The following is a 26,125-nucleotide window of genomic DNA, read 5'->3' on the forward strand; positions in this document are numbered from 1 at the left end:
CTCCTGGGCCTTGACTGTGCAATGTCTGAAAAACCCTTGAGTCGTGATTCTGCAGGTCCCGCGTGCTGTAGCTGGGGGCAGCCGTGCGAAGTCACCATGTCACCTAGAGCAGCCAGGAAGATAGGCAAGTGAAGGGGACAGTTGCCATGCTACAAGTTTTGGCAAAGAACTCACAACATATGTTGATCCACATTTTCATTTTTCTCTGAATTTCACAAAATGCTAATGTGACATTTAAGTCATCAGATAAGTTTTCTCAGATACTTATTAATAGAAACCCTTATTGAAGTCTGAAGAAAATAATTTCTGTTTCAATTAGATACTGCCTGGCATATGCATTTAAATTGTATTTTATATTCTCCACAAGGAAAACATCTCACAAACCTTAGCCTGAAGTGCATGTTGTTATTTTATAGCTTATTTAATTAAAGGCTATTGAGATGAATATATGTCTATCTGTCTATCTGTCTTTCCATATCCCCTTGGTTTGTAGGTTGGTGAGTTCTCTCCCCGAACCTACCCAGAATAGATTTATTGAAAGGCCCTAAAAAGTTGCTGAATACCAACGGACCATTTTTGGCATGCTCTTCTGTGGAAATATCTATGTAGGAGGCAATTGCCTCAGCGATGAATAGGATTGCTGTGGCAGGACTACAAAGAGGAACAAGTAGAACGTTCCATTTTTGAGTTTTAAACTCATAGCAGAGACAAATAGTTTTGAGAATAGAAGTTGTTATTTATTTGGATGGAGAATACATGAAAAGCCTTTCTAGATGAGCTGGGAGAGTGATCACTGCTATGGGAGTCTTTGAGGAGTCCTGTGCCCTGCATTCCTGAGCTGCTAGTACATATCACAAGTAAATGGCATTAACATAACCCTCACCCATTACTCTCCTCCTAACTCAAAAGTAAATCTTTTGCTGAATTTTGTGTTTATTATATCTTTCTATTCCAATCTTCCCTCTTCCTTCCCTCCCTCTCTCCTTCCCTTCCTCCCTCCCTCCCTCCCTCCCTCTCTCTCTCCCTTCTTTCCTTCCTTCCTTCTTCCCTCCCTTCCTTCCTTCCTCCCTCCCTTCCTTCCTTTGTGGTTTTATAAATACTGAGTAAATGCAAAGGTATATTTATGAAATATCTGTTGAATATACAGAATAAAATACCAAAAATACTTGTGTGCTTCTTACCCCATTTAAGATATAGAATATTATCTTTACATTTGAAGCCTCCGATATGCCTTTCCCTGAATACTACAGCTTTCTTCCTCCCACTCCAGAGGTAACCTGTATTTTACATTTTTTAAAGTGAAAAACTTTGTATTAGGTAAATTTTTAAACATGTGCCAAGGTAGAGGGAATAGCATAATGACACCCGAGGGACTCATCCACTTAGCTTCAATAATTATCAACACGTGGCTAGTCTTGTTTCATCTTTACCCCTCCCCCAGGGAATATTTTAAAGCAAATTCCAGACACCATATTGTTTCATCTGTAAATACATCATGTACCTCCAATAGATAAGGATTATTTTTATTAACATAACTACAATTCCATATCACAATATCATATCTTAAAAATTAACAATAACTTTTTAATATCATCAAACATTCAGTGTTCAAGTATCCAATTGTTTCATAAATGCCATAATTTAAGAGTATTAATTTGTTTAAATCAGAATCCAAATAAAGTCCACACATTCCCTTTCTGAGCAACAGTGAGACCCCATCTCTACTAAAAAAATAGAAAGAAATTAACCGCACAACTAAAAATATACAGAAAAAATTAGCCGGGCATGGTGGCACATGCCTGTAGTCCCAGCTACTAGGGAGGCTGAGGCAGAAGGATTGCTTGAGCCCAGGAGTTTGAGGTTGCTGTGAGCTAGGCTGATGCCACGGCACTCTAGCCTGGGCAACAGAGCAAGACTCCGTCTCAAAAAAAAAAAAAAAAAAAAAGTCCACACATTGAAATTGGTTGGTATGTCTCTTAAGTCTTTTAACATATAGGTCCCTCCCTCCTTTTCTCTTGCAATTAATTTGGGGAAAAAAACTAGGTCGTTTGTCCTGTAGTGTTTACCACAATCGGGATTTTGGTGATTACATCCCTTGGACCATTTAACAGGTTCCTCTTTCCTACATCTTTTCTGTAAACTGGTGGCTGGATCTACAGGCTTGATTCATTTTAGTATGATTACTTCTTAGGTGATGTTGTACAATGACTTCTTTAAACATCAAATGCAATGGTCTTTTTCCATCTTCTCTACCTGGATCTCACTGCAGCACTTGGTACTGTTAAGCTTGACACAGGACACGTCTTCCTTTGTGACATTCTCTCCTCCCTTATTATTTCTTGGATGAGATAAAGAGGCAGGATCAGGGACTGCCAGGAGCTACCATTTTGAACTGGGATGCAACACATTTATTATAGAAAAAAATCAATCAAAATATGTTTAAATAATGGTTGACTCTCACCCATCAGCCACAATCACCAGGCCATTGGTGGAGTTCCCTAAAGGCCTAATTGCTGCCAGAGAAAAAAAGAACATGCTGTCTATGGTTATAGGCAGTAGGGAAATAGGCCTGAGAATATAATTTTTCCTTTGTGTAGCTCTTCCTACAGTATAGCATATTGCATTAGTCAGAATAGGATACATTCTGCTGCAGTAACAAAGAATCCCTGAAATCTCAGCAGCTTAACCATTACAGCTTGCTTCTTTCTCTTGTAAAGTCCACTGTGGATCCAGAGCAGCTCCCCTCCAAGGATCCTTTCTGCTTTTACCTTGTGACTTTTCCATCTCATCCTGTGGCTTCTAAGGTTGCCATAGCAGGGGAAAGAGAAAGTGCTGGAAGGTCACACATTGGCTCCTTAAATGCCTCTTCTTGAAAGTGGCATATATCCTATCTCCTCACAGCCCATTGGTCAGAAATGGCTCTACCTAAGTGCGTTGGGGCACAGAAATGTGGGGCAGAATAAGTTATTCAGTGAACAGTTTGCTCCTCTGTATGGTTATGTGTCTTTTTTTTTTTTTTTTTTGAGACAGGTTCTCACTCTGTACCTAGGATGGAGTGCAGTGGCACAATTATTGCTCACGGCAGCCTCCAACTCCTGGGCTCAAGTGATCCTCCTGAGTAGCAACTAGGACTACAGCATGCACCACCACACCCAGCTATTTTTTTCAAAAAAATTTTTGTAGAGATGTAGTCTCATTGTGTTGCCCAGGCTGGTCTTTGACACCTGGGCTCAAGCCATCCTCCTGCCTCAGCCTCCCAAAGTGATGGGATTACAGGTATGAGCCACTGCACCCGATCTGGTTATTTGTCATTTAATGTGTATGTTCTATTTTCTACCTCCTGAACATCTTTACATCCAGGAGATTGGATGATCTTTTTAAAGGCATAAACAAGCATTAGAACTGATCATGAAGCAGTATGAGTCTATCAGCTATTGATACATAGTGGCCAGCCCTTTGAGCTGATGCTTGTTTTTTGTGGAATGCTCAGAAATTATACCAAGGTCCAACATTATGACTAATAGCTTCAACAAACATATTATCTCAGAAGTGTTGTTTGGGGGATCTTCCCCGGAAGTACCTGACACCCAAACCACTGGTTATTTTTTTTACTTGCTTGTTATTTTTGTGAGATCTTTTACAATAGTATATATCTTTTTTGTTTGTTTATTTGTTTGTTTTGAGACAGAGTCTTGCTCTGTCACCTCGGGTAGAATGCAGTGGCATCACTGTAGCTCACTGTGACCTCAAACTCCTGGGCTTAAGCGATCCTCCTGCATCAGCCTCCCAAGTAGCTGGGACTACAGGCGTGTACCATGACACCTAGGTAATTTTTCTATGTTTAGTAGAGACAGGGTCTTGCTCTTGCTCAGGTTAGTCCCAAACTCCTGAGCTCAAGCTATTCTCCTACCTTGGCCTCCCAGAGTGCTAAGATTACAAGCATGAGTCTATAATATAGTAAGAGTAATATGTAATATTACTATTATAGGCCCAGCCTATGATAGTATATTTCTAAGTGTTGTCCTTAGACCACCTGCATCATAATCAACTACAGAGTTTATAAAAAAATGCTTGTTCTGGGAACCACTCCAGATCTTCTGAAACAGAATTTCTTGGATTGCTGCATTTTTAACAAGCTTCCTAGGTAATTTTCAGGTGTACTAAAATTATAGAACCACTGTTCTATAGTGTATGGCATTTACTGCCTTACAGTATTATCTCTTTATTTACATATCTTGTCTTCTTGCTTCCCCAAGTAGATAAGATTCCCTAGGAAGAGGTTCATACTTTAGCTATATAGTAATTGTATTTTTCAGATCAAAAAATAGTTGGGATGAGGGGGTGTTAGTCCCACCCTGATTTCAAATAATAATAACAACTGTTACCATTTCTTTTTTAAAAAAATTTTTTCTCTGTAGATATTATGGTAACTTATGCTACCATTTCCTGAATGCCAGTTATTTGCTCAGATCATTCTCACTTAGTACTCACGATAACTTGTATTTCTGTGGTATCAGTTATTGTGCTTCCTTTTTCATTTCTGATTGAGCATATTTAGGTCCTTTGTCTTCTATTTCTGGTTAATCTAGCTAGAGGTCTATCAATTTTGTTTATCTTTTCAAAGAACCAACTTTTTGTTTCATTGATCTTTTGTATTTTTTTTGTTTCCATTTCATTTAGTTCTTCCCTGAGCTTTGTTTTTTTTTTTTTTTTTTTGTTGAGACAGAGTCTCACTTTGTTGCCCAGGCTAGAGTGAGTGCCGTGGCGTCAGCTTAGCTCACAGCAACCTCAAACTCCTGGGCTCAAGCGATCCTACTGCCTCAGCCTCCCGAGTAGCTGGGACTACAGGCATGCGCCACTATGCCCGGCTAATTTTTTCTATATAGATTTTTAGGTGTCCATATAATGTCTTTCTATTTTTAGTAGAGACGGGGTCTCGCTCAGGCTGGTCTCGAACTCCTGACCTTGAGCAATCCACCCGCCTCGGCCTCCCAGAGTGCTAGGATTACAGGCGTGAGCCACCACGCCCGGCCTTCCCTGAGCTTTGTTATTTCTTTTCTTTTGCTAACTTTGGTTTTGGTTTGTTCTTTCTTTTCTAGTTCCATGAGGTGTGACATTAGGTTGTTAATTTGTGATCTTTCTGTCTTTTTGATGTAAGCATTTAAGGCTATGAATTTCCCTCTTAAAACTGCTTTTGCTATATTCCATAGATTTTTGGATGCTTGTGTCATGATTGTTCAGTTCAAAGAATCTTTTAGTATCCATCTTAATTTCATCATTGACCAAAGGATTGCTGGTTGTTTAATTTTCATGACTTTGTGTAGATTTGAAAGTTCCTCTTGGAGTTGATTTATAGTTTTATTCCACTGGGATATGAGAAGATACATGGAATGATTTTGATTTTTCTGAATTTTCTGAGACTTGTTTTGTGGGCTAACATATGATCTATCTTGGAAAATGTCTCATGTGCTGATGAGAAGAATGTATATTCTTCAGTTTTTGGGTAGAATTGTTCTGTAGGTGTCTGTTAGGTCCATTTGTTCTGGAGTCCTGTTTAAGTCTAGTGTTTCTTTGTTGATCTTCTGCCTCTATGATCTGTTTAGTTCTGTCAGTTGAGTGATGAAGACTCCAGCAATTATGGTGTTGGTTTTTTATTTCTTTGATTAGCTGTAGTAGTATTTTATTTTTGAATCTGGGAGCTCCTGTGTTAGGTTCATATATATTTAGGATTGTTATATCTTCTTGCTGGATTGCTCTCTTTATTATTATATAATTACTATCTTTGTCTTTTTTAACCATTGTTAATTTAAAGTCTATTTTCTCTGATATGAGAATAGCTACTCCTGCTTGCTTTTGGTTTCCATTTGCATGGAATATGTTTTTCCATCCCTTTACCTTGACTCTATGAGTATCCTTGCAAGTTAGATGCATTTCTTGGAGACAGCAGATACTTAGGGTGTGTTTTTTCATCCATTCAGCCAGTCTATCTTTTTAAAGGAGCATTAAGACTGTTTATGTTCAATATTAGTATTGATATGTGAGATATTGTTCTGTTCATTATATTGAATGGTACCTAGTTACTTTGTTTTCTCCATTGTTTTATTGCCTTATAAGGGCTGTGAGGTTTAATTTTTGGATGCTTTCATATTGGTGGGTACTGAATGTTCTTTTCCATGTATAGAGCACTTTAAAGCATTTCCTGTAGGGAAGGTCTAGTGGTGACAAATTCCCTTAGTGTTTGCTAATCTGGGAAAGACTTTATTTTGCCTTGATTTGTGAAATTTAGCTTTTCAAGATACAAAATTCTTGGCTGGCAAGAATTCTATTCAAGGAGACTAAAAACAGGACCCCAATCCCATCTGGCTTGAAAGGTCTCTGCTGAGAGGACTGCTATTAGTCTGATGGGTTTTTCTTTGTAAGTAACTTGTTGCTTTCATCTTGCAGCTTTTAGGATTTTCTCTTTCACTTTGACTTTGGTCAGGTTGATGATTATATGTCTTGGTGATGTCCTATTTGCTATGAATCTTCCAGGTGTTCGATGATGATCTTGTATCTCAATATCTAAACCTCTAGCGATATCAGGGAAATTTCCCTCTGTTATTCTCTCAAATAGATTTTCCATGCTTATTGCTTTTTCTTCTTCTCCCTCAGGGATACCTTTAATTCTTGTATCAGTTTGCTATGCATAATCCCATATTTTTCTCAGTGATTATTCATTCTACTTTGTCCTTTTTTTTCTGTATTATTTACTGACTAGGATAGTTCAAAACCCTTGTCTTCAAGCTCTGAAATTCTGCTTGGTCTAGTCTGTTGTCAAAGCTTTCTGATGTATTCTGGAATTCCCTAAATGACTCTTTCATTTCTTTATCTCTTTTCTAAGTTAGCTATCTCTTTAGTGAATTTTTCATTCATGTCCTGAGTTTTTTGTTTGTTTGTTTGTTTCTTTGAGATGGTTTTCTACCATCTCCTTAATTCCATTTATCTTACTTGCCATCCATAATCTGAATTCCATATCTGTCATTTCAACAGTTTCCTTTTGGTTGGAGTTCATTATTGGAGAGCTATTGTGATCCTTTGGGGGTGTAGAGACAGCCTGTTTTTCATGTTGCTAGAGTTTTTATGCTGGTGCCTTCTCATCTGGAGCCACTTCTCTCAGCTCAAAACAGATAGCAGATATGGTACATCTGTTCTCTGCTGAGACCTCTGTTGCTAGGTGAAGATAGGGATGGGTCCCTGTGTGGCATGCTTGGGTCCTACTCTGGAAGCTTGACCAGGCAGGAGAGGGGTGGCTACACTGTGAGCCTTTAATGCTGATGCACTGCTGGGTCTCCTCTGTGGTTGTCACCTGGCCGCTGTGGCAAGCCTGGCTCTTGGTGCCAGGTGTGCATATGAGGTGGAACTGGCTGGCAGGACAGGGCATGTGGGATGGAGGAGGTTCACTGGTCATGGCATGCATGTGTAAGGCCTGGACAGCTGAGGTGCCATGGGCTGGATGAGGTCTTCATAGGGTGCTATGCAGGGCATAGCAGGTGCTCAGGGAGTAGCAGCCCACAGACCTATGGGGAATGGGGTGGAGTGGCTCATAGCTCACTATAGGGGGTGATGTGGACCCTGGACAAAGAGGGACAGGGCACCTCCTTGGGAAGGAGCAGGTCCAGGGGTCACTCATGGTGCATGGGTGGGGGTAGGTGGGGTGCTCAGGTGATGCCTATGCAGGATGGTGTGGTCCGTGGTGTGTAGACTGCCCAGACCCAAAGGCCATGGCTGTGCTGGCTTTCATCCTGCTTGGGGCCTTTCAGGCAGTGGCAGAGGAAGCCTTGGTCCAGCTGTTCTGGCAGTGGGCAGTGAGCACGGAGGACTATGGGTGCGAGCTTTGCCCAGTCCCGCAGGAAGTGCAGTTGAGCAGGATCACCCAGGCCACAGCAGGAGGTGCCAGGCCCTTGGTCTCCAGCTCTGCCCACCCCTGGGGGCAGTGGCAGTGGCAGCAGTACACACCACCTGCCCATGGGGCGCTCGTGAGCACTGGGATTTCCTCTCCCTCCCCGCCTGGCAGGGGCAAGAGGGAGGATGCAGTCACAGATCTGCCCTCTGGGCAAAAGTAGGTTCTGGGGTTGGGATGTTACAACGGTACCAGCCACAGCCCCCAGGCCCTGCAAGCCAGCCTCCCCTTCTCTCTGGGGCTGCAGCAGCTACACGGCCTGCAGTCACATCTCTGTCTCAGCCCCAGGCCTGCTGCAGTGGAAGGCCCTCCTGCTGCTCCGCTTGCAGTATCCTCAGGGGAATCGTGGAGTCCGGGATTTTTTTTTCTCTTTCCCTTTCCCATGTGTGGGCACCTTCGCTAATTACCACTGGTCTTGCTGAGCAGCTCCTACTTCACTCCTGCCTCCTCTCTGCGGATTCCCAGTGCTCTCACTCTCATGATCCATCCGAGTTGGCTGTCTCTTCACCATTTTCGGTCCTCTCTGTGAGAGCCGCGTTGTGCAGGCTGAGTCTAGCCCGCCACCTTGGCCTCCAATCTCATTTAGTACACATGGTAACTCTGCAAAGTAACCATTGGAAATAAAGAGTTTATAAATGAGGTTACTGAGGCTTAGGGAGGTTAAATAAGTCCATCAAGGGCACAGAACTAGAAATTGCAGAATTGAATTTGAATTCAAGTGTACTGACTCCAAAGTCCAAACCCTTCTTCTCACCTCTTGCTGTCACCTGACTCTCACTTATAAGTGCCCTGGTTTGGGATTCAAAAGATATGGTAAGTCAATTGTCCCTGCTTTGAATCCTCAGCACTGCGTGCCAGCAGGCACTCAAATGCGTGAGTGTAGTTGATGCTATTTCAGTACATGTAAGAGTTAATGAAAAGTTTAATACAAACTCTTAGTTGATGAAAGGGCTTTGGAAAGAGAAAGGTAAAGAATTAAATACTCCATTAACTCAAAACTCCCACCCATGGTGCAGATGGCTTTTCCCAGTTAGCTAGAGGAATTTGGGTAGGTAGGATACAGCTTATCAGAAATCTTCCTTAGGTTTTTTGGGGAAGTCTTGGTGGCAGGTGCAGCCTTCTAACCTTAGAAGGTTCTCACTTCCACATGAGAATCCACCAGCGACTCATTGACTTGCACAGTCCCTCTGAAATTGTTAAGCAGATTACTACTGTCAGTATTGAGCCAGGAGTTGAGGTTGAAGTCGCCATTGCAGATGCTTAAGTCAACTGTTTTAATAAATTGATTACCAGTTGTTAAAAAAAATCTTCTCTAGGTTTTCCTTTAGCTTGCATCTTGTGGGTACAGTTGAGTTAAGTAATATCAAAGAGAGAGAGAGAGAGAGAAAGAGAGACACCTGTTCACTGGGAGTATGACAAAGAAGGAGGCTGTGCTTCCAGACAGGTACCCCTGCTTCTGAGCCCTCAGTCCAGGCTTGTTCTCTTAGGAGATGTATCTGGTGTCAGGTGCGCAGGTTAAATAACCATCCAGTACCAGGCTGACTCCTCTCCTGCTCCCGTGATTAGTTGCTTGTTCCCAGGGCTTTAGAAGGGCTGAGCTTGGTGTCAGAGCCTCAGCTGAGTAAGCAGAGTGTGCTTAGCAGCGGTGGAATTTCACCAAGAAGCCACCTGCCGTGCTGCACAGCCGCAGTCCTTGAAGCAGAAGGGGGAACAGTATTCTCATTAGCTGATTTCCTCCTGGGACCCAGCCAGAGAGGCAGAGCCCCAAGCGTGCTTGCTTCTTGAGCTTTCTAGGACTCAGGGACTCAAGTGCACTAATGCTCAGGAATGAAAAGATCCTTGGATTGTTGCAAAGATACCTCTGATTTACTGTGTATTTTAAACTAAAACACTCCATCTGAACCTGATAATTCTTTCCCAGGGCAAGGTAATCGTAACAACACCTTTTGGAAAATGTCCCAAACATAGACTCATACTTTTATGTTCATCACCGAAAGGCAAGATAATCACAACAGAACTTTAAGAAATCTCTATGGAACTCATAATAAAACACTGAAATATCTTATTTCCATCGTCATGTTGATACAACAAATCTGTGGATCATCTTCTGCCCACTGTATGATTTTGTTTCAAACAATTTCCACAGATATCGATCCCAGGAACGGAATCCCAAAGTTAACTCCAGGGGATAATCCATACGTGCACCCAGAGCAGAGTAAAGGCTTCTACAAAGCAGGAGCCACCCTCCCACCAGTGAATTTTTCAGTGTAAGTGTATGTTAGTCCTAGAGTTACTTAGTTAACTTTAAAGGAATTATGTCTCTTTCTATACATATAAATTATGTTTTAAAAGTAGACCACAAGAAGACATGATTGGATGAAAATTTCTTAAAAAGCTCATCTTTAATTAGTATATGCACATATGCATGTGTATAATTGAAATTATATGCAAAATCTTGACTGCAAAAGAGTGGTTGTTAATTTTGTTCCTATTTCTATTTCCACAAGTTTGAATTTTCATTCCAAATCAGATCGTTGGTTAGTGACTACTATATGGCTTGATCTAAACTTGGAGCTACGCTTAGACTAAAGTGCTTGAGAAGAACAGGAGGATCATTAAATTAAAGGAAAAATAGTTGGGGTATTACATTTAAAATATGATTAAAAAAATTAACCATGTGGGATATAGTGATGTTAATTAAAAATGATAAAAAGTAATAAAAATTATGGTCCTTATGGGTTTGAAGCCCATATTTGAAAATTAAAACAAGAAAATAAGATATTCTATTGAACACAACGATGTATTGATCTCTGTTCTAGATGCCATACCAATTTTATTCTTGCCTTTTCTGTTTTTCAGAGTGCCTTATGAAAAGAAATTCGATACATTTATTCCACTTGAGCCTCTTCCACAAATTCCCAAGTGAGTTCTCTCAGTTTGTTTTATAGTATCCCATCTTCATGAAATATCAATTATTTATTATTTTCTCCTGTGGAGGAGCCCATAGACAGCCAACACATGGGACCCTTTTGAATCCCTGCAGGAGGGCAGGACAGTTTGTAAGGTGGGTATTTGGAGGCAAGTGTCTGTGGAGTCGGCAATTGGGATGGTCACATATCAATCGATGTGAATGATGAACTACCAGATGCCACGTATTATGCTAGGTATGCACTATAGGAGAGTTTACACAGAGCAGAAGACAGGGTCCTGGCTTTCCAGAACATAAGTTTGTTGGAAAACAAAGACACATACTTAAGTGATTGAAACCAGGGAGAATGGTTAGCTTCAAGAGTCAGAGAGAAAGCCAACAGAGCGCTCCTGTATTTGAGGGAGGTATCATTCCTCTAATTTCATACTATTTCTCAGCTCCATTCTGAACCTTACTTATTTACCTTAAGTGGGTTTCTAACCTAGAAAGATATATTTTTATTTTCTTTTACTTTCTAATACAAAACAGTCTCATATAAGTACGGATAGAGTGGGAAAGTGTCCCAGAGTCTGAGCCACCCTGGAGCTCAGTGAGAGTAAAAGCCTTTTATTCCAAACTTGGAACCTTATGGCACACAATTAGGGCTTCTCATAGCTGTACTATACATTTTTTGTAAACACTACTGTAGAATATTCAAAATAATAGCAATTGCCTAAACTCCATCATCCTACCCAACTATTTTAGTTTTTGTACATTGCCTTTCATATGCAAATATGTTTTTTCATGTATAAGTCATAGAATACCAACAAGTCTGGTTTTCCTTAAAAAAAAAGGTAAGTATTTTTTTAAAAGAAGTACAAAACATTATATATCAGCATATCCTTTTGTGCTGTGGCCAGTAAGAGAATTGGGAGACTTGGGTGCTTTCCTTAGGGGACAGTCACCTTGATGAAAAAGTCCACTAGCCAGTTAGTCATGGCAGGAGAGACAAAGGCTCCAGTTTCAGTGTCTGGTGCTAGATTTACCATTTATTGTTTCCTAGATTCACCATTTTCTTCTGCAATGTCTAATTTCCTGTTAATCCCATCTAGTGACTATTGTATTTTTAATCTTTAGAAATTCAATTTGAATTTTTTTTTTGAGACAAGAGTCTCACTCTGTTCCCTGAGCTAGAGTGCAGTGGTGTCATCATAGCTCACTGTAACCTCCAACTCCTGGGCTCAAGCGATCCTTCTGTCTCAGTCCCCCGAGTAGCTGAGACCACAGGTGGGTGCCACCATGCCTGGCTAATTTTTTTCTAAATTTGGTAGAGATGGGGTCTCACTGTTGCTCAGGCAGGTCTTGAACTCCTGACCTCAAGTGATCCTCCTGCCTGGGCCTCTGAGGGTGCCAGGATAACAGGTGTGAGCCACTGCACCCGCCCCTGATTCTTTTTTTACCTTTTATTTCTTTTCTTGCTATTTTCATGTTTTCCTTAAATACTTGAATATAGTTATAATATTAATATTAATAATTATTTTAACATTTTTGTTTGCTAACTCTATGATCTTTGTCATTTCTGGATGTTTCCACTGACTGATTTTTCTCCTGGTCTGGATCACATTTTCCTGCTTCTTGGCATGTCTAATAATTTTTGTTTGGATACTGGAAATTATAATTTTATGTTGTTGAGTGTCTAGATTTTGTTGTATTCTTTTGAAGAGTTCCAGGCTTTGTTCTAGCAGGCAGTTAAGTCACTTGCAATTTGGTTTGATCCTTTTGAGCCTTGTTTTTAAGCTTTGTTAGGGCATGTCTAAAGTAGCCTTTACTTTAGGGGTAGTTTAACCCCACTACTAAGTGAGGTATGGTCTTTTTAGGGTCTTTACTATGTCTTGATTGATCAATGAGAAGGCTTCACTTTAGTTGGTTGGAACTCAGATGATTTTTAGACCTCTGTGAGTCCTGGGAACCATTCAGTTCATGGTTTCCCAGCCACTCTGTTGTCCAATCTTGCGGAGTTCCAGCCTACACATTTAAGTCTTAATATTTAGCAAAGACTCAAAGGGAGTGCTATGCAAATCTCTGAAGCTCATTTTTTGAATAGTTCCTTCTGAAGAACTCTGTCTTCCAGCTCCTAGCCCTCTAAGACTTATCTTGGCTCCTCAAACTCAAAGAGAACACTGTGCTGTGCTCGGATTACTCATCCCTATTATGTGGTCTCAAATGTGCCTCCAGGCAAAATCTGGGTGATCATGGGGCTCTCCTCCTTTGTTTTCCTTTTCTCCAGGATCACAGTCCTGTGCTATCTGTTGTCTCATATCTGAAAGGAGCTGCTTCATACATTTTGTCCAGTTTTATAGCTGTTTAAATCAGGAGAGTAAATATGATCCCTGCTACTTCATTATGGCTGGAAACAAGACTCCTTGTGCCTTTGAATAAAAATTGTAGATTTATCTTTCCCAAGTTATTTGATGAATCAGTTTTGTACAATTACATTACTCTCATTAAATTTTTATTCATGTCTTTAAATATTCTACTAATTGTGGGGGGAGAGGGGGGAGGGGATGGGTATATTCACACCTAATGGGTGCAGTGTGCACTCTCTGGGGAATGGACACACTTGAAGCTCTGACTTAGGCAGGGCAAAGGCAATATATGTAATCTAAACATTTTTACCCCCGATATGCTGAAATAAAAAAATATATTGTACTAATGGTGCTTGGAAATTTAAAAATGTTAAATTTGCAGATGCAACAATCCAACTTTAGGGTAAGGACATCTATAATCTTAGCACTTTGAGAGGCTGAGGTAGGAGGATTGCTTGAGTTCAGGAATTCGAGACCAGCCTGGGCAACATAGCAAGACCCAGTTTCCAAGAAAAGTAGAAAAATCAGTCAGGCATGGTGGTATAGGCCTGTAGTCCCAGCTATTAATACTTGGGAGGCTGAGGCAGGAGGATTGCTTGAACCCAGGAGTTGGAGGTTGCAGTGAGATGATGATGCCACTATACTCTAGCTGGGGTGACAGAGTGAGATCCTGTCTCAAAAAAAAAAAAAAAAAAAAGGTAAGGACAAAACCTGATAAACAGATGTTTTATATGACTTATCCAAGTCTTCCCTAAGTAGTTAGTGACAGAGCCAGAATTAGAATAAAAATTAGGGAGATGAGATTAAATCACTCATTGAGAAGATCCCTATAATTTGTAACATGTCTACAGGAATTATTTAATCAACTCCACAGATATCCATAGAACACGATTTATGCACTTGGCCTACAGGAGAAATGGGAAAGTAGTGAGGTAATGGAGGCAGGGGTCACAAAGATGAGTAAGACATGATTCTCGTTTCAAGGCTCATTGTCAGGCAGGGCGCAGTGGCTCACACCTGTAATCCTAGCACTCTGGGAGGCCGAGGCGGGCGGATTGTTTCAGCTCAGGAGTTCCAGACCAGCCTGAGCAAGCGTGAGACTCCGTTTCTACTAAAAATAGAAAGAAATTATATGGACAGCTAAAAATAGATATAGAAAAAATTAGCCGGGCATGGTGGCACATGCCTGTAGTCCCAGCTACTTGGGAGGCTGAGGCAGTAGGATCGCTTAAGCCCAGGAGTTTAAGGTTGCTGTGAGCTAGGCTGACGCCACGGCACTCACTCTAGCCTGGGCAACAGAGCGAGACTCTGTCTCAAAAAAAAAAAAAAAAAAAAAAGGCTCATTATCTAGTGGGGGACAGAGACCAGTAGATGAGTCGACATAAAACAATTGAAAGTGAATATGGTACAATGTGCACATAGAGGAAGTACATGTGGGGAGGTTGGGAATGTGTTGTAGAGGAGGTGATATTTGATCTGGGTCCTCGGTGATAAGTCTGCCAGCAAAGAACAGAAGGCAGGCCATTCCAATTGATGTGTCCTCCACCGAATTATGGTATACATCTATATTAGGACACTTAAAATTTATTTGCACACATTTTAACAATTTTGAATGAGGATGCATCTTACAATCAATGTAGAGCAGATGTCTTTAGTTAATGAGATGTTTCCATGTGTACTTGAAAAGAAAGTGTATTCTATTTAGTCAAGATGCAAAGTTAGGTACATACCCAGAAGACTGACTTTGTTGGTTATATTTTGTTTGCTTTTTTGAGACAGAGCCTTACGCTGCAGCCCAGGCTGGAGTGCAGTGGTGTCATCATTGCTCACTACAGCCTCAAATTCCTGGGCTCAAGCAGCCTTCCTGGCTCAGCCTCCCAAGTAGCTGGGACTACAGACATATGCCACTGTGCCCAGCTAATTTTTAATAATTAAAAACAATTTTTTTTTTTTTTTTTTTTTTTTTTTTTTTTTTTAGTGATGAGGTCTCACTATGTTGCCTAAGCTGGTCTTGAACTCCTGGCCTCAAATGAGCCTCCCGCCTCAGCTTCCAAAATTGTTAGCATTACAAGTGTGCACCATCATGCTCAGTGGGCTGCATTATTTAGTCTCTGTATTTCCTTTGTTATTTTTGTCTATTTGGCCTAGCTTGGACTGAGAGTTGCTTTGTTAAAGTGTCTAGATATTAGTGTGTTTCTGATTATCCTTATTGTTAATTGTCTTTTAGCATTATAAAAATATCTTCGTTTTTCTCATCTAATATTTTTTGTCCTAAATTATACCTAGCCAGATATTAAGATTCCAATTCTTACTTTATTTTGTTTGCATTTCATTAATATACTTTTGCCCAGTCTTTTTCTTTTGAATCACCTTTGCTTTTAGATCTTTCAGATACACAATTTCTGAAAATATTTTTCTTTGATAGGTGGATTAAGGCCATTTGCATTTATTGATTTGACTGATATATTGATTTCAGTTTTATCATATTATTTTGTTACTTTTATTATGTGTATTATAGTGTATTTACTGTAAGTCTTTCGCTGTTTTCTTTGATTGCTTCAACAAAAGTTGTTACAAGAAATCCTTTTGATATTTAGGAATGCTTGTGTTTTTGCTCTGGTGGTTCTCTATGCTAACATATTTATATATATTGCTCTCAGCTCTGCTTTTCTTTCTTGGGCTTCTAGTATTTGCTTCATCATCTTTAAATGATAACCTTGACTCCCACCTGCTACCTATGTGGTAACCCTCTTCTTCCTTCTTGCAGGGACTTCCCTACCCCCAGCAGTTTTATCAGGGCATTTTTGCAATCGTGGTATATTTCTCTGTAAAAGTACAAGAATTCTAGTTTCCAAAAGATAAAAATATTCTCCATCTCCCTGCTCCAACTCATCCCAGAGTCACACTTCCTACTAGCTCTTTGAACACACTCAGCGCCGCCCAGCATATGCCCTTTCACGTCTCAGTGGACCTGGGAGGACCCAGGGTGTCTGCGTTGGCCAAGGCCCCAGCAGACCACAGAAAGCGCACTGAGCTGGGATTCTGCAGAGCGCTTAATGAAAGGGACTCTTTACTGGTGTGTGGGCAGAGTTGGGGGAACCCACGTGGGAGGGCAAAGCACCCAGAGGCTCATGGCAGTGGGAAGCTCTGCTGCTCCCAGGTCTGAGCAGCAAGGAGAGGGATCATGGTTTGTGGAGCAGTGAAAGCTGCAGCCCTGGAACAAGGGCTGCCCACCAGAAGTTGTGGCACTGCCAAATGCAGCCACTGCCAGAACTGGGGTGCCCTGGGAGATAGGGCGTGAGGGGAGGAGGTAGGAAAAAATACTCCACCCTCTCTCTTCCTACCTTTTGATCTCCTGTTGATGCCTCCTTAGCCACACCCAGCTCAAAGGTAGGAGCATGGAGAGCCAAGGTGATGCCAGCTGCAGGGGTCAGCCTCCTGGCAGACAAGGGCCAAAAAGAGAGCTGGATTTGGGGCTGGGCATGGTGGCTCACACCTGTAATCCTAGCACTCTGGGAGGCCAAGGCTGGAGGATTGCATGAGGTCAGGAGTTTGAGACCAGCCTCAGCAAGAGCGAGACCCTGTCTCTACTAAAAAAAAAAAAAAAGAAAGAAAGAAAGGAAAAAAAAAAGAAAAGAAAAACTTAGCTGGGCAACTAAAAATAGAAACAAAACATTAGCCAGGTGTACTGGCAAGCGCATATAGTCCCAGAGCACCTATAGTCCCAGCTACTCAGGAGGCTGAGGCAGAAGGATTGCTTGAGCCCAGGAGTTTGAGGCTGTTGTGAGTTAGGCTGATGCCACGGCACTCTAGCCCGGGCAACAGAGCGAGACTCAGTCTCCACCCCCCCCCCCAAAAAAAAGAGAGAGAGAGAGCTAGGTTTGTGGCAGGGGCAAATGGTGAGCAACTAACATGGTATTAGGAGACTGAAGCCAGTCTCCTAAATTGGAGGTCTTTTTACTTTTGGAGCAGGTAGTGCCTTATCCACGGATGGTGTTTGTAAATTTTGCATCAGACTCCAACTCAGGCTGTTGTCTTCTTCCTACAGCTTGCCTTTCTGGGTGAAGGAGAAGGCCACCAGTTTGAAGAATGAGATAAGAGAAGTTGAGGAGCTTGACGATTGGCAGCCAGCAGTGCCCTTAACACACAGCTTATTCCCTTCTGGTGGGTTAAAGAAACTTCAAAGAATAGCATAAAAACTGGAGGAGTACGGAAGAGCAGGCTTTTGAGAGGCTTTACGGTGGAAAGGAGGGCAGGCAAAGCCTCTCCGGGGGTGGATGTGTCTTCTGCCCCGAGGTGGTCCCTCGGGCAGATGTCACTGCTGTGCATTGGAGAGTCTCGTGTGTTGGTTAAGAACAGTTAGTCTTGTCGTGGAGCACAACCTTTAACTCCATGTCTCTATCCACAGGTGCTTTGGACTTTCCAAGACAATCCTGAGCAGAAACAGGCCCATAAAGCGTGCACTGACTGCACTGTGGCAAGCCTCTTCCAGTTGATGGGATTTGACAGTGTGATTATTCTAAATCTAAATCAAATGTTCAACTCTAATGAGAAAGCATTGTGCTTTGCTTTTTTGAATTTTACATTTTGAAAACCTTCAAACTTACAGAAAATTTGCAAAAATCTTACAACAAACACCTGCACATCCTTCACCTAGATTCTACAATTGTTAATATTTTTCCAAGTTTTCTCTTTCACACATTATTACATTATTATTTTGCTGAACTATTTGAGAGTGAGTGGCAGACATTGTAACCCTCTATACCAAAGCATGTATCTCCTAAGGTCAAGGACATTCTGTAACAACCACAATATAAATATCAAATTCAGGGAATTAACATTGATGCAATACCACTAATATACAGTCCCCACATTCAGTTTGGTTCAATTATATTTAGTTTTCTAAGGATGCCCTCAAATCCATGGTAAAAGGCAGACATTTTGTGAGTATCTTAGTCTATTCAGGCTGTTGTGACAAAATACATAAACTGAGTGGCTTATAAACAACAAGAATTTATTTCTCATACTTAGGATGAAGTCCAAGCAGATTTGGTCTCTGGTGAGGGCTTGTTTTCTGGTTCATAGACAGCACCTTCTCACTGTGTCCTCATATGGTGGAAGGGGTGAGCTAGCTCTCTGGAGTCTCTTTTAGAAGGGCACTAATCCCATTCATGAGTGCCTTGCCCCCCCATGCCCTAATCACCTCCCAAAGGCCTCACCTCCTAATACTATCACCTTGGGGATTAGGTTTCAACATATGAATGGAGGGGCGGGGTACAAACATTCAGGTCATAGCAGTGATCTTGCATTATTTTCGATAAAACTTCTCATTTTATCAATACTTTTTGGAATTTTCTCTAGTATTAACTTGGTACATGTCAGAAAAACATGAAGGCTGGATCTACACCAGGTAATTAATACTATTGCCTTGTAGTTCCATTCCTTACTTCAGTAATGCCTGCCTACACAGCCAAGCAGGGTGACAGCTCAGTGGCCACCGATCATGAGTTTTAGGGCATCCCATCAATCAGACAAGAAGCAAACATTTGGAGGAAAAGGTGGGAACAGAAGCCACCCCACCCCTATACAGTGAGGCCACACAGTGACACAATCAAACTAATGACTCAGCATTTTCATAGCCTGTCTCCTTCTCCACTGAGGAGCCTGTATTTTTGGCTAATGAGGGCTGCAGATCTAGTTTCTCCAAAACCTTAAAGTAGAAAGGGAGATTGGAGCCCATGCTGAGACTCAGAGTGCCTATGACATGAGCAAGATTTCTTTCCCTGTTGAAACATCTGTTGTCTCCAGACACAGCCAAAGTGAATGAAGCAGATTTAGAACACAGTGCATCCATGCCACCTTCCTATGTGCCTTTAGGCTAACTAGCAGAGAACAAGGTGCCTCCTGCCAGCACCTGTGCCTGACAGCTGCTTGGGTTAACATCAGCATACATCTGTGCTAATTCTCTGCCCTCTGGGACACAAGGGCCACCCCACTCCAAAAAAAAAAAAAAAAAAAAAATCCAGAAAAGAAAAGAAAACCAAATAATTTTTAAAAAGAGAGGTCACCAAGAGATTTTCTGGAATACATTAACTTCTGAAAAATTAATATTTTGGGGGCTTTATTACTTAAATATAAAATTAACTGCAACCACCTGGTGGGTGGATAATGGAGGACACAATATAGAACAAAAAAGCATTCTATAGCAATTTCCTGATGGGATTATCTAGGTGAAATAGGAAACTGCTCTCAGAAGGTATTCCGGTGTTTTGGAATGAAAGAGTCCTACACACTAAAGTTATTAAGAAAAACAACCAAAATACAGTTTCCGAAGTTTTGTTGCAGTCTCTAGGTTTCAAAGAGGTCTATGTAATTCCTAGATGCTGCTCTAAACCTGAGTAGATATGAATTGGGGAGGGGAGGCAGGGTCTTGCTCTGTCATGCGAGCTAGAGTGCAATGGCATCATCATAGCTCACTGCAATCTCAAACTCCTGGGCTTGAGTGATCTTCCTGACTCAGCCTCCCAAGTAGTAGCTGGGACTACAGGCACGTGCCATGACACCCGGCTAATTTTTCTATTTTTTTGTAGAGACAGGGTCTCGCTCTTGTTCACACTGGTCTTGAACACTTGACCTCAAGTGAACCTCCCACCTCAGCCTCCCAAAGTGCTAGGATTATGGGCATGAGCCACCACATCTGGCCTGAATTCCTTCTTTCTCTCTCTCTTTCTTTCTTTTCCAGACCACAGATATCAAGAGTAGATGTGATTTTTAAAAACAACTGTTGGCCTGGTGCGGTGGCTCACGCCTATAATCCTAGCACTCTGGGAGGCTGAGGCGGGCAGATCCTTTGAGCTCAGGAGTTCGAGACCAGCCTGAGCAAGAGTGAGACCCCATCTCTACCAAAAAAAAAAAAGAAAGAAAGAAATTATCTGGACAACGAAAAATATATAGAAAAAATTAGCTGGGCATGGTGTCACATGCCTGTAGTCCCAGCTACTCGGGAGGCTGAGGCAGGAGGATTGCTTGAGCCCAGGAGTTTGAGGTTGCTGTGAGCTAGGCTGATGCCACGGCACTCTAGCCCGGGCAACAGTGAGACTCTGTCTTAAAAAAAAAAAAAAAAAGCTGTTAAATTATTGAACTTCTGAAGTTGCAGGACTCTACATTCCATTCCCTGGAAATCAGAGCAGTTTTCACTGGATTTGATGTTCTCTGTGGGCACATCTCAGTGGCCAGGCCTTATTCCATGACACCTCAACAGCAGGCAGGTGAAGAGTTCCACGGCCAACTTTGGGCAGGATGTGTGTGTGTGTGTGTGTGTGTGTGTGTGTGTGTGCTGGGGAGACGAAGGCATAGAGAAAGGCCATACGGGAAGGATATGTGCATGTTATAGCTGTTCCACCTCTTCTTTCTAGATACAAAGAGGTTGAACCTGTTAGATGTAAAGATCCCTTTCATCTCCTTTTAGGTTCTATGGTAAATAAAAACACGTGTGTTTGCAGGGTTTGTGTGTGTTCATTTCTTACTTTCCATAACTGAAGTCTAATAGGAGCAGCCTGTACATGACTATTTACAGGTGAATTCATTAGACTAACAACTTTACTTTGCACATAGGTATTCTAATTTCAGATCCTGGGATAAATGAAAAGTGGCGTCTGTGGACATGAGGGAGCATGGAAGACAATTCCAAGAGTTTTTCCACAGTCTCTGCACTCTATGTTACCAAAATATTAAGACATTCTAAAATTCCAGAAAGGATTTATGAATATTCTGTAGGATTTCACTAAATGTCCGCATTTGTAGTATGAGGTCTTCAGTTTGGTTAGTCTGTTTTCTTTTTCTCTTAGGCATTTGGCCTTCAAAAGCTAGGTAGGTAAAAGCATTGTTTATTGGACTTCACTTGGTGAAGTATATTAGAGTTGGAGCCCCCCAAGATCAAGCCCCTGGCTTAGAGAGGTGTTTGTTTCAGGAGAGAGTACCTGGATACACAAACACCTCCACCCGGGACTGAGCGCCATGCCTGCCATGTGATGGCGCACCTTTTAGGGCATCTGTGGGCCGAGTTCCCAGAGGACTCTGGGAAAGGACATAGGAGCCCATTTGAGATGACTGGTGTCCTTCCCACGCTGGGGAGCTCCAGGAGGGACCGTGGCCTGATCCCACTCAGGAATGAGGAGGCCACTGCTGACTTGGGAGCCAACACTGAGGCTCCCAAATCTGGACTTTGTAAGAATCCTGACATGAAAAGTAAACATCCTTGGTGTGCATGAAGGGTACCAGCCTCATGTCCTATAAGCAGCCAAAGTATCCCAACGCCTTGTTTTCCAAGGAAATGTGTCTGCCTCCACCACATGTGGTGTGGGAGCAGCCGACGGACCCAGCTTCCAGTGGCGAGGGTGTGAGCGTGGGGATGATCCTCTGGCTGGAAATGTGTTCTTCTGGCTGGGCACGTGTGGGCTGGAGTAAAAATTGGGATTCTGTTAGACAGAATGGATGCGTGGGGTATGGTTATACTAAAAATTATTTGCTCTTTATCTGAAATTCAAATTTAACTGGGATCTCTGTATTTTTATCTGCCAGATCTGGCAGCTTACAGTGAAGGGGACACAAAGGAGATGGATTTGAGGGCTAGGCAGGAGGTACAGTTGGTAAGACCCTGGCCGGGTTCGCTTGGCTGCAGGTGGGGAACAGATACAGGAGCAGGAGAAGCGGCAACAGGATGGATGCTGGGGCTGTTGCCGGGACCCCTCTACTCCACGTGGCATGTGTACAATGGAGGAAGAGGCCCTTTCAGTGGACACAGCCCTGTGGATGCACAGCTCGGTGAGCCGTGTGCAAGCTGGAATGCAACCTCCATTTGCTTGTCATGCAGAGAACTTTTTACACAGCACACACGGCAGCCCTGTGCTAGCCACTGAGATAAGCAATGCTGGGGAAGTACAGGTTTTCTGGGAGGAGGTCAATGTCGGGCAAGTTGACTTTGAGGAACCTGTGACACACAGCTGGAACTGTCTGACTGTTCCTAGCCTAGCCCAGGGTCCAGGTATATGCATGTGAAAAAAAAGTCTCCTGTGAGAAATGTATATTCAAGCCTGTGCCATGTAGGTGCGGGGTATAGATGCAAATGACACAATAGAAATATCCAGCCCAAAACGAGTAAAGAGCCCAAAAAGACTCTCGAACCTCTGGGCCCTGAGAAGAAGCAAATTCTCTTTGGGAAGACTTCCCCACCTCAGGGGACAGGGGACTCTCCAGAAATAACACCAGCAAAGATGGTCTCCTGAGAAAAAAATTGCAAAATACACTTGGATTCAGCACAAGGGAGTGTCAGTAGATGAAATCAAGCCAATTTAGGTGATTAACCATGTTTAGCAATACAATATGAATTATCAGGATTTAGGATGCTTGCAATTCCATTTTGTAATAACGTGACATCAGGACATTAGCTTTTCCCAATGTTGGCTGAGAAATTTCTAAATGGGAAGGAGGGGCTTAGCAGTGGCAATCTGATAGATTGGGTGGGGCTAGAGGACTTGTCTTGAAATTGTACAGTCATGAACCGCATAAACATGTTTTGGTCAACAACAGACTACATATATGATGGTGGTCCCATGAGATTATAATACCATTTTTTACTGTTCCTTTTTTATGTTTAGATATACAGATACTTACTATTGTGTTGCAGTTGCCTGATATATGCAATACAATAACATGCTGTACAGGTTTGTAACGCAGGAGCAATAGGCTACCTATAGCCTAGGTATGTAGTAGGCTATGCCATCTAGGTTTGTGTAAGTACACCTTATGGTGTTCACACAGTGATCAAACTGCCTAACGATGATGCATTTCTCAGACTGTATCCCTGTCATTAAGCGACACATGAGTGTATTTACAAAGCAGGACAGCATCTTTACTGAAATTGTATGTTTATTTGGGGAGATGATGAAGATTGTGAGGTGATTAACCCTGGCCCAGAACCATGCCTTGGTTGTTACCATAGGCTTCCGTCCCTAATTTTAGCTTTCCTGCATAGTTTCTTGTTGATAAAAACTGAACAAGAGGGAAACTAGAATTTTTATTGTTTTCTTGGCTAAGTCCAGTCAGAACGAGCTCCCCCAGAGAGGGGTGACAGGTGAGGAAATGGGGCACAGTGCAACCTAAAAATCCTGCTACCATCTCTGGTCACCCCCTTTAAAGTTGGATGGACCTCCAACCTTTTTCCTGAGCCAGGGTTTCCCAAATTGTGTTTCCTGAGTGTCAATAGGTATTATAAGAAAAAAGGTTTTCAAGGTCAAATTAGTTTGGAAATGCTACACAGTAAGTCCTCACTTAAGGCCATTCGTTGGTAGGTTCTTGGGAACTCAGACTTTAAGGGAAACACGTGTAAGGAAACCAATTTTACCATGGGCTAATTGATACAAACAGGATAAGTTTCAGGTCACAAAAACATCACCGAACTTCTAAATAAAGACCAAAACACTTCTAAAATCAAACACTGAAATGAATGTGAGCTTTTACATACATTTAAGAAAGATTAATAAACGCAAGTAAGATAATGATTTACCCATTTATTCCAGTTCAGGGTTTTAGGTGGCTGGAGTCTATCCCAGCAGCTCAGGGTGCCAGGCAGCAACCAGCCCTGGACAGGATGCCATCTCATCGCAGGGCACATTCGTACACACCCCCACACTCCCTCACACTGGGACCATGTAGGCACGCCAATGAACCTAACACGCACATCTTGGGGACGTGGGAGGAAACCGGAGTATCTGGAGAAAATCCATGTAGACATGGGGAGAATGTGCCAACTTCATACAGACAGTGGCCCCAGTTGGGAATTGGTTTTTTTTTTTCTCATCAACATTATAACAAAATGATGTGGAATGAAACTGTTATTTGAGGATCTGCTGTATTAAAAAAGGAGTGCATTATCTTCCTGAGGCATCTGTAACAAAGTACCAAAGACTGGGTGGTTTAAAAACAAGATAAATTTATTCGCTCCCAGTTCTAGAGGCTAGGAGTCTGACATCGAGGTGTCAGCAGGCTGGCTCCTTCTTGTGGGATCACAGGGAGAACATGTTCCATGCCTTTCTCTCAGCTTCTGGTGGCTGCCAGCAATGCTTGGCATTCCTTGGCTTGTAGATGCGTCATTCCAATTTTTGCCTCCTTCTTCACATGGTGTTCTTCCTGTGTGTCCGTATCTCTTCTTTTCTCAGAAGGACACTAGTCATTGGATTTAGGGATGGCCCTGCTCCAGTATGACCTGGTCTTAACTTGATTACATATGCAAAGACTCTATTTCCAAATAAGGTCACATTTACAGGTGTCAAGGGTTAGGACTCGAACATATCTATTTTCAGGGACACAATTCAACCCCACCAAAGGGAGGAACAAATTTCTTTATCTTACAGCTCCCTACAGGCTTTAATTTTGGTGACCGTGCAAGAGAGGAAGACAGAGCATGCTGCTTTTTTCAAATTCATGTAATCATGAAAAAAAAATTTTTTTAAATGGAATATCCCATGCAACTGGTGTTCTGAGGATCATGTTTAGGAAAAAATGCCTTGGGCAAGTAAGGAAAAAGTGTAGCCTCTTTCTTATTAAGTCTCTACTTAGGAGTGGCCACTAAACCATTGCTAAAGGTTCACAATAACTGATTGTACCGTCTGGTTGCCTGTTGGTGGCTGTTTATTATGGATGTCCCACCAGAGATCCCTGGCAGTCCCCAGGGCCTCTTCGTATGGGTCTCCAGACATGGCTGGTGAGGCCCGGGTGATATAGTGGGGGAGACTGGTCAACTCAGGCCATCCTCGAGGACAGCATGTTCGTGTTCTGGTGTTTATGGCTAATGTGGCACTCTGGTTTCAGACATCCTGGAACTTGCATGATGTTGCATTTCCTGAATTCTGAAAGGGGACATAGTGTCAGCTTGTTCAAAGGTGACTTGGGGGACAGTTGACAGGGCTGCTCTGTCTGTACGGGTGGGTTGTACAATGCATGCCCCTAGGGGGCACAATTCCCACAGCAGACATGTTAGACCTAATTTTCTTGTAGTTTAGAGTGTCCTGTTCTCAGAACATAAGTATTTTGTGACAATTTTCCAGCAGGTGGCAGAAAGTTGAAGAAGGGGAATCTTTTTCTAGTTGGCACAAAGGTGACATATAATACAGAGGTGGCCATGAGGGGGAAGGAAAAGCCATCATCATGAACTCTTGGAATGTTAGATCTGAAAGGGCTCTGAGAGGGTACTGGTCCAACTCTGGATTTGTCAGGACTGTTGCTTACAAATAATGGAAACCCAACTCCAAATGGCACAAGCGAAAAGGGGAACTAATCAGAACACAAGAACAGGATGCAGCTGGGACTCGAACATATTGGATTCAGGGATTCAGGGACTCTGACACCACCAGGACTTACCTGTCTCTCTGAACTTTCCTTTCTGCTCCTCAAATGCACCTGCCACCTGCTTGCTTTCTTTCTTAGTCTGCATGGTCCAAAATACAGTGGCAGACAACTCCTGGGTGTCACATGTTAGAGGTTTAGCAGTCAGCAGGTAGACTGACCTTATCTACGTCCCAGTGTTAAAATTTCTGAGGAGGAAACTTAATTGGTTCAGATCAATCAAATGGGGGGAGTGTGTGTGTGTGTGTGTGTGTGTGTGTGTCACTGTAACCATGGCAACTGAGTGGCTATTGGGGGTGGTGTGGGCAGGGAAGCATTGCAAGCAGAGGTCCAGAGACAGAAAATGGCTTGTCACCAGTCACAAAGACAGCTGACAGCAGAAGTAAGAGCGAACGAATTGATGGTCAAGTCTGTGTGCTCTTCTTCATAATCCTACACTGCCTCCCTCTCAACAGAATGTGATTTTATTGATACAATTTCCCACTTCAAAGTAAAAAAAATAACAAAAAT

At 42.3% G+C, this 26,125-nt stretch overlaps 1 protein-coding gene across 1 annotated transcript in view; it reads left to right on the forward strand.

Moving 5' to 3' along the window:
- The window catches only part of SPATS1 (spermatogenesis associated serine rich 1), a 47,257-nt gene extending 29,607 nt beyond the window's left edge, over nucleotides 1-17,650 (forward strand). The window contains exons 7-10 of the mRNA XM_069489054.1: nucleotides 10,086-10,206; nucleotides 10,799-10,861; nucleotides 17,262-17,377; nucleotides 17,622-17,650. Coding sequence (XP_069345155.1) covers nucleotides 10,086-10,206; nucleotides 10,799-10,861; nucleotides 17,262-17,377; nucleotides 17,622-17,650 — 329 coding nt within the window. The remainder of the gene's footprint in view (nucleotides 1-10,085; nucleotides 10,207-10,798; nucleotides 10,862-17,261; nucleotides 17,378-17,621) is intronic.
- The last annotated feature ends 8,475 nt before the right edge of the window (nucleotides 17,651-26,125 follow it).

Source organism: Eulemur rufifrons, chromosome 15 (assembly GCF_041146395.1).
Source record: "Eulemur rufifrons isolate Redbay chromosome 15, OSU_ERuf_1, whole genome shotgun sequence".
Taxonomy (NCBI): Eukaryota; Metazoa; Chordata; class Mammalia; order Primates; family Lemuridae; genus Eulemur; species Eulemur rufifrons.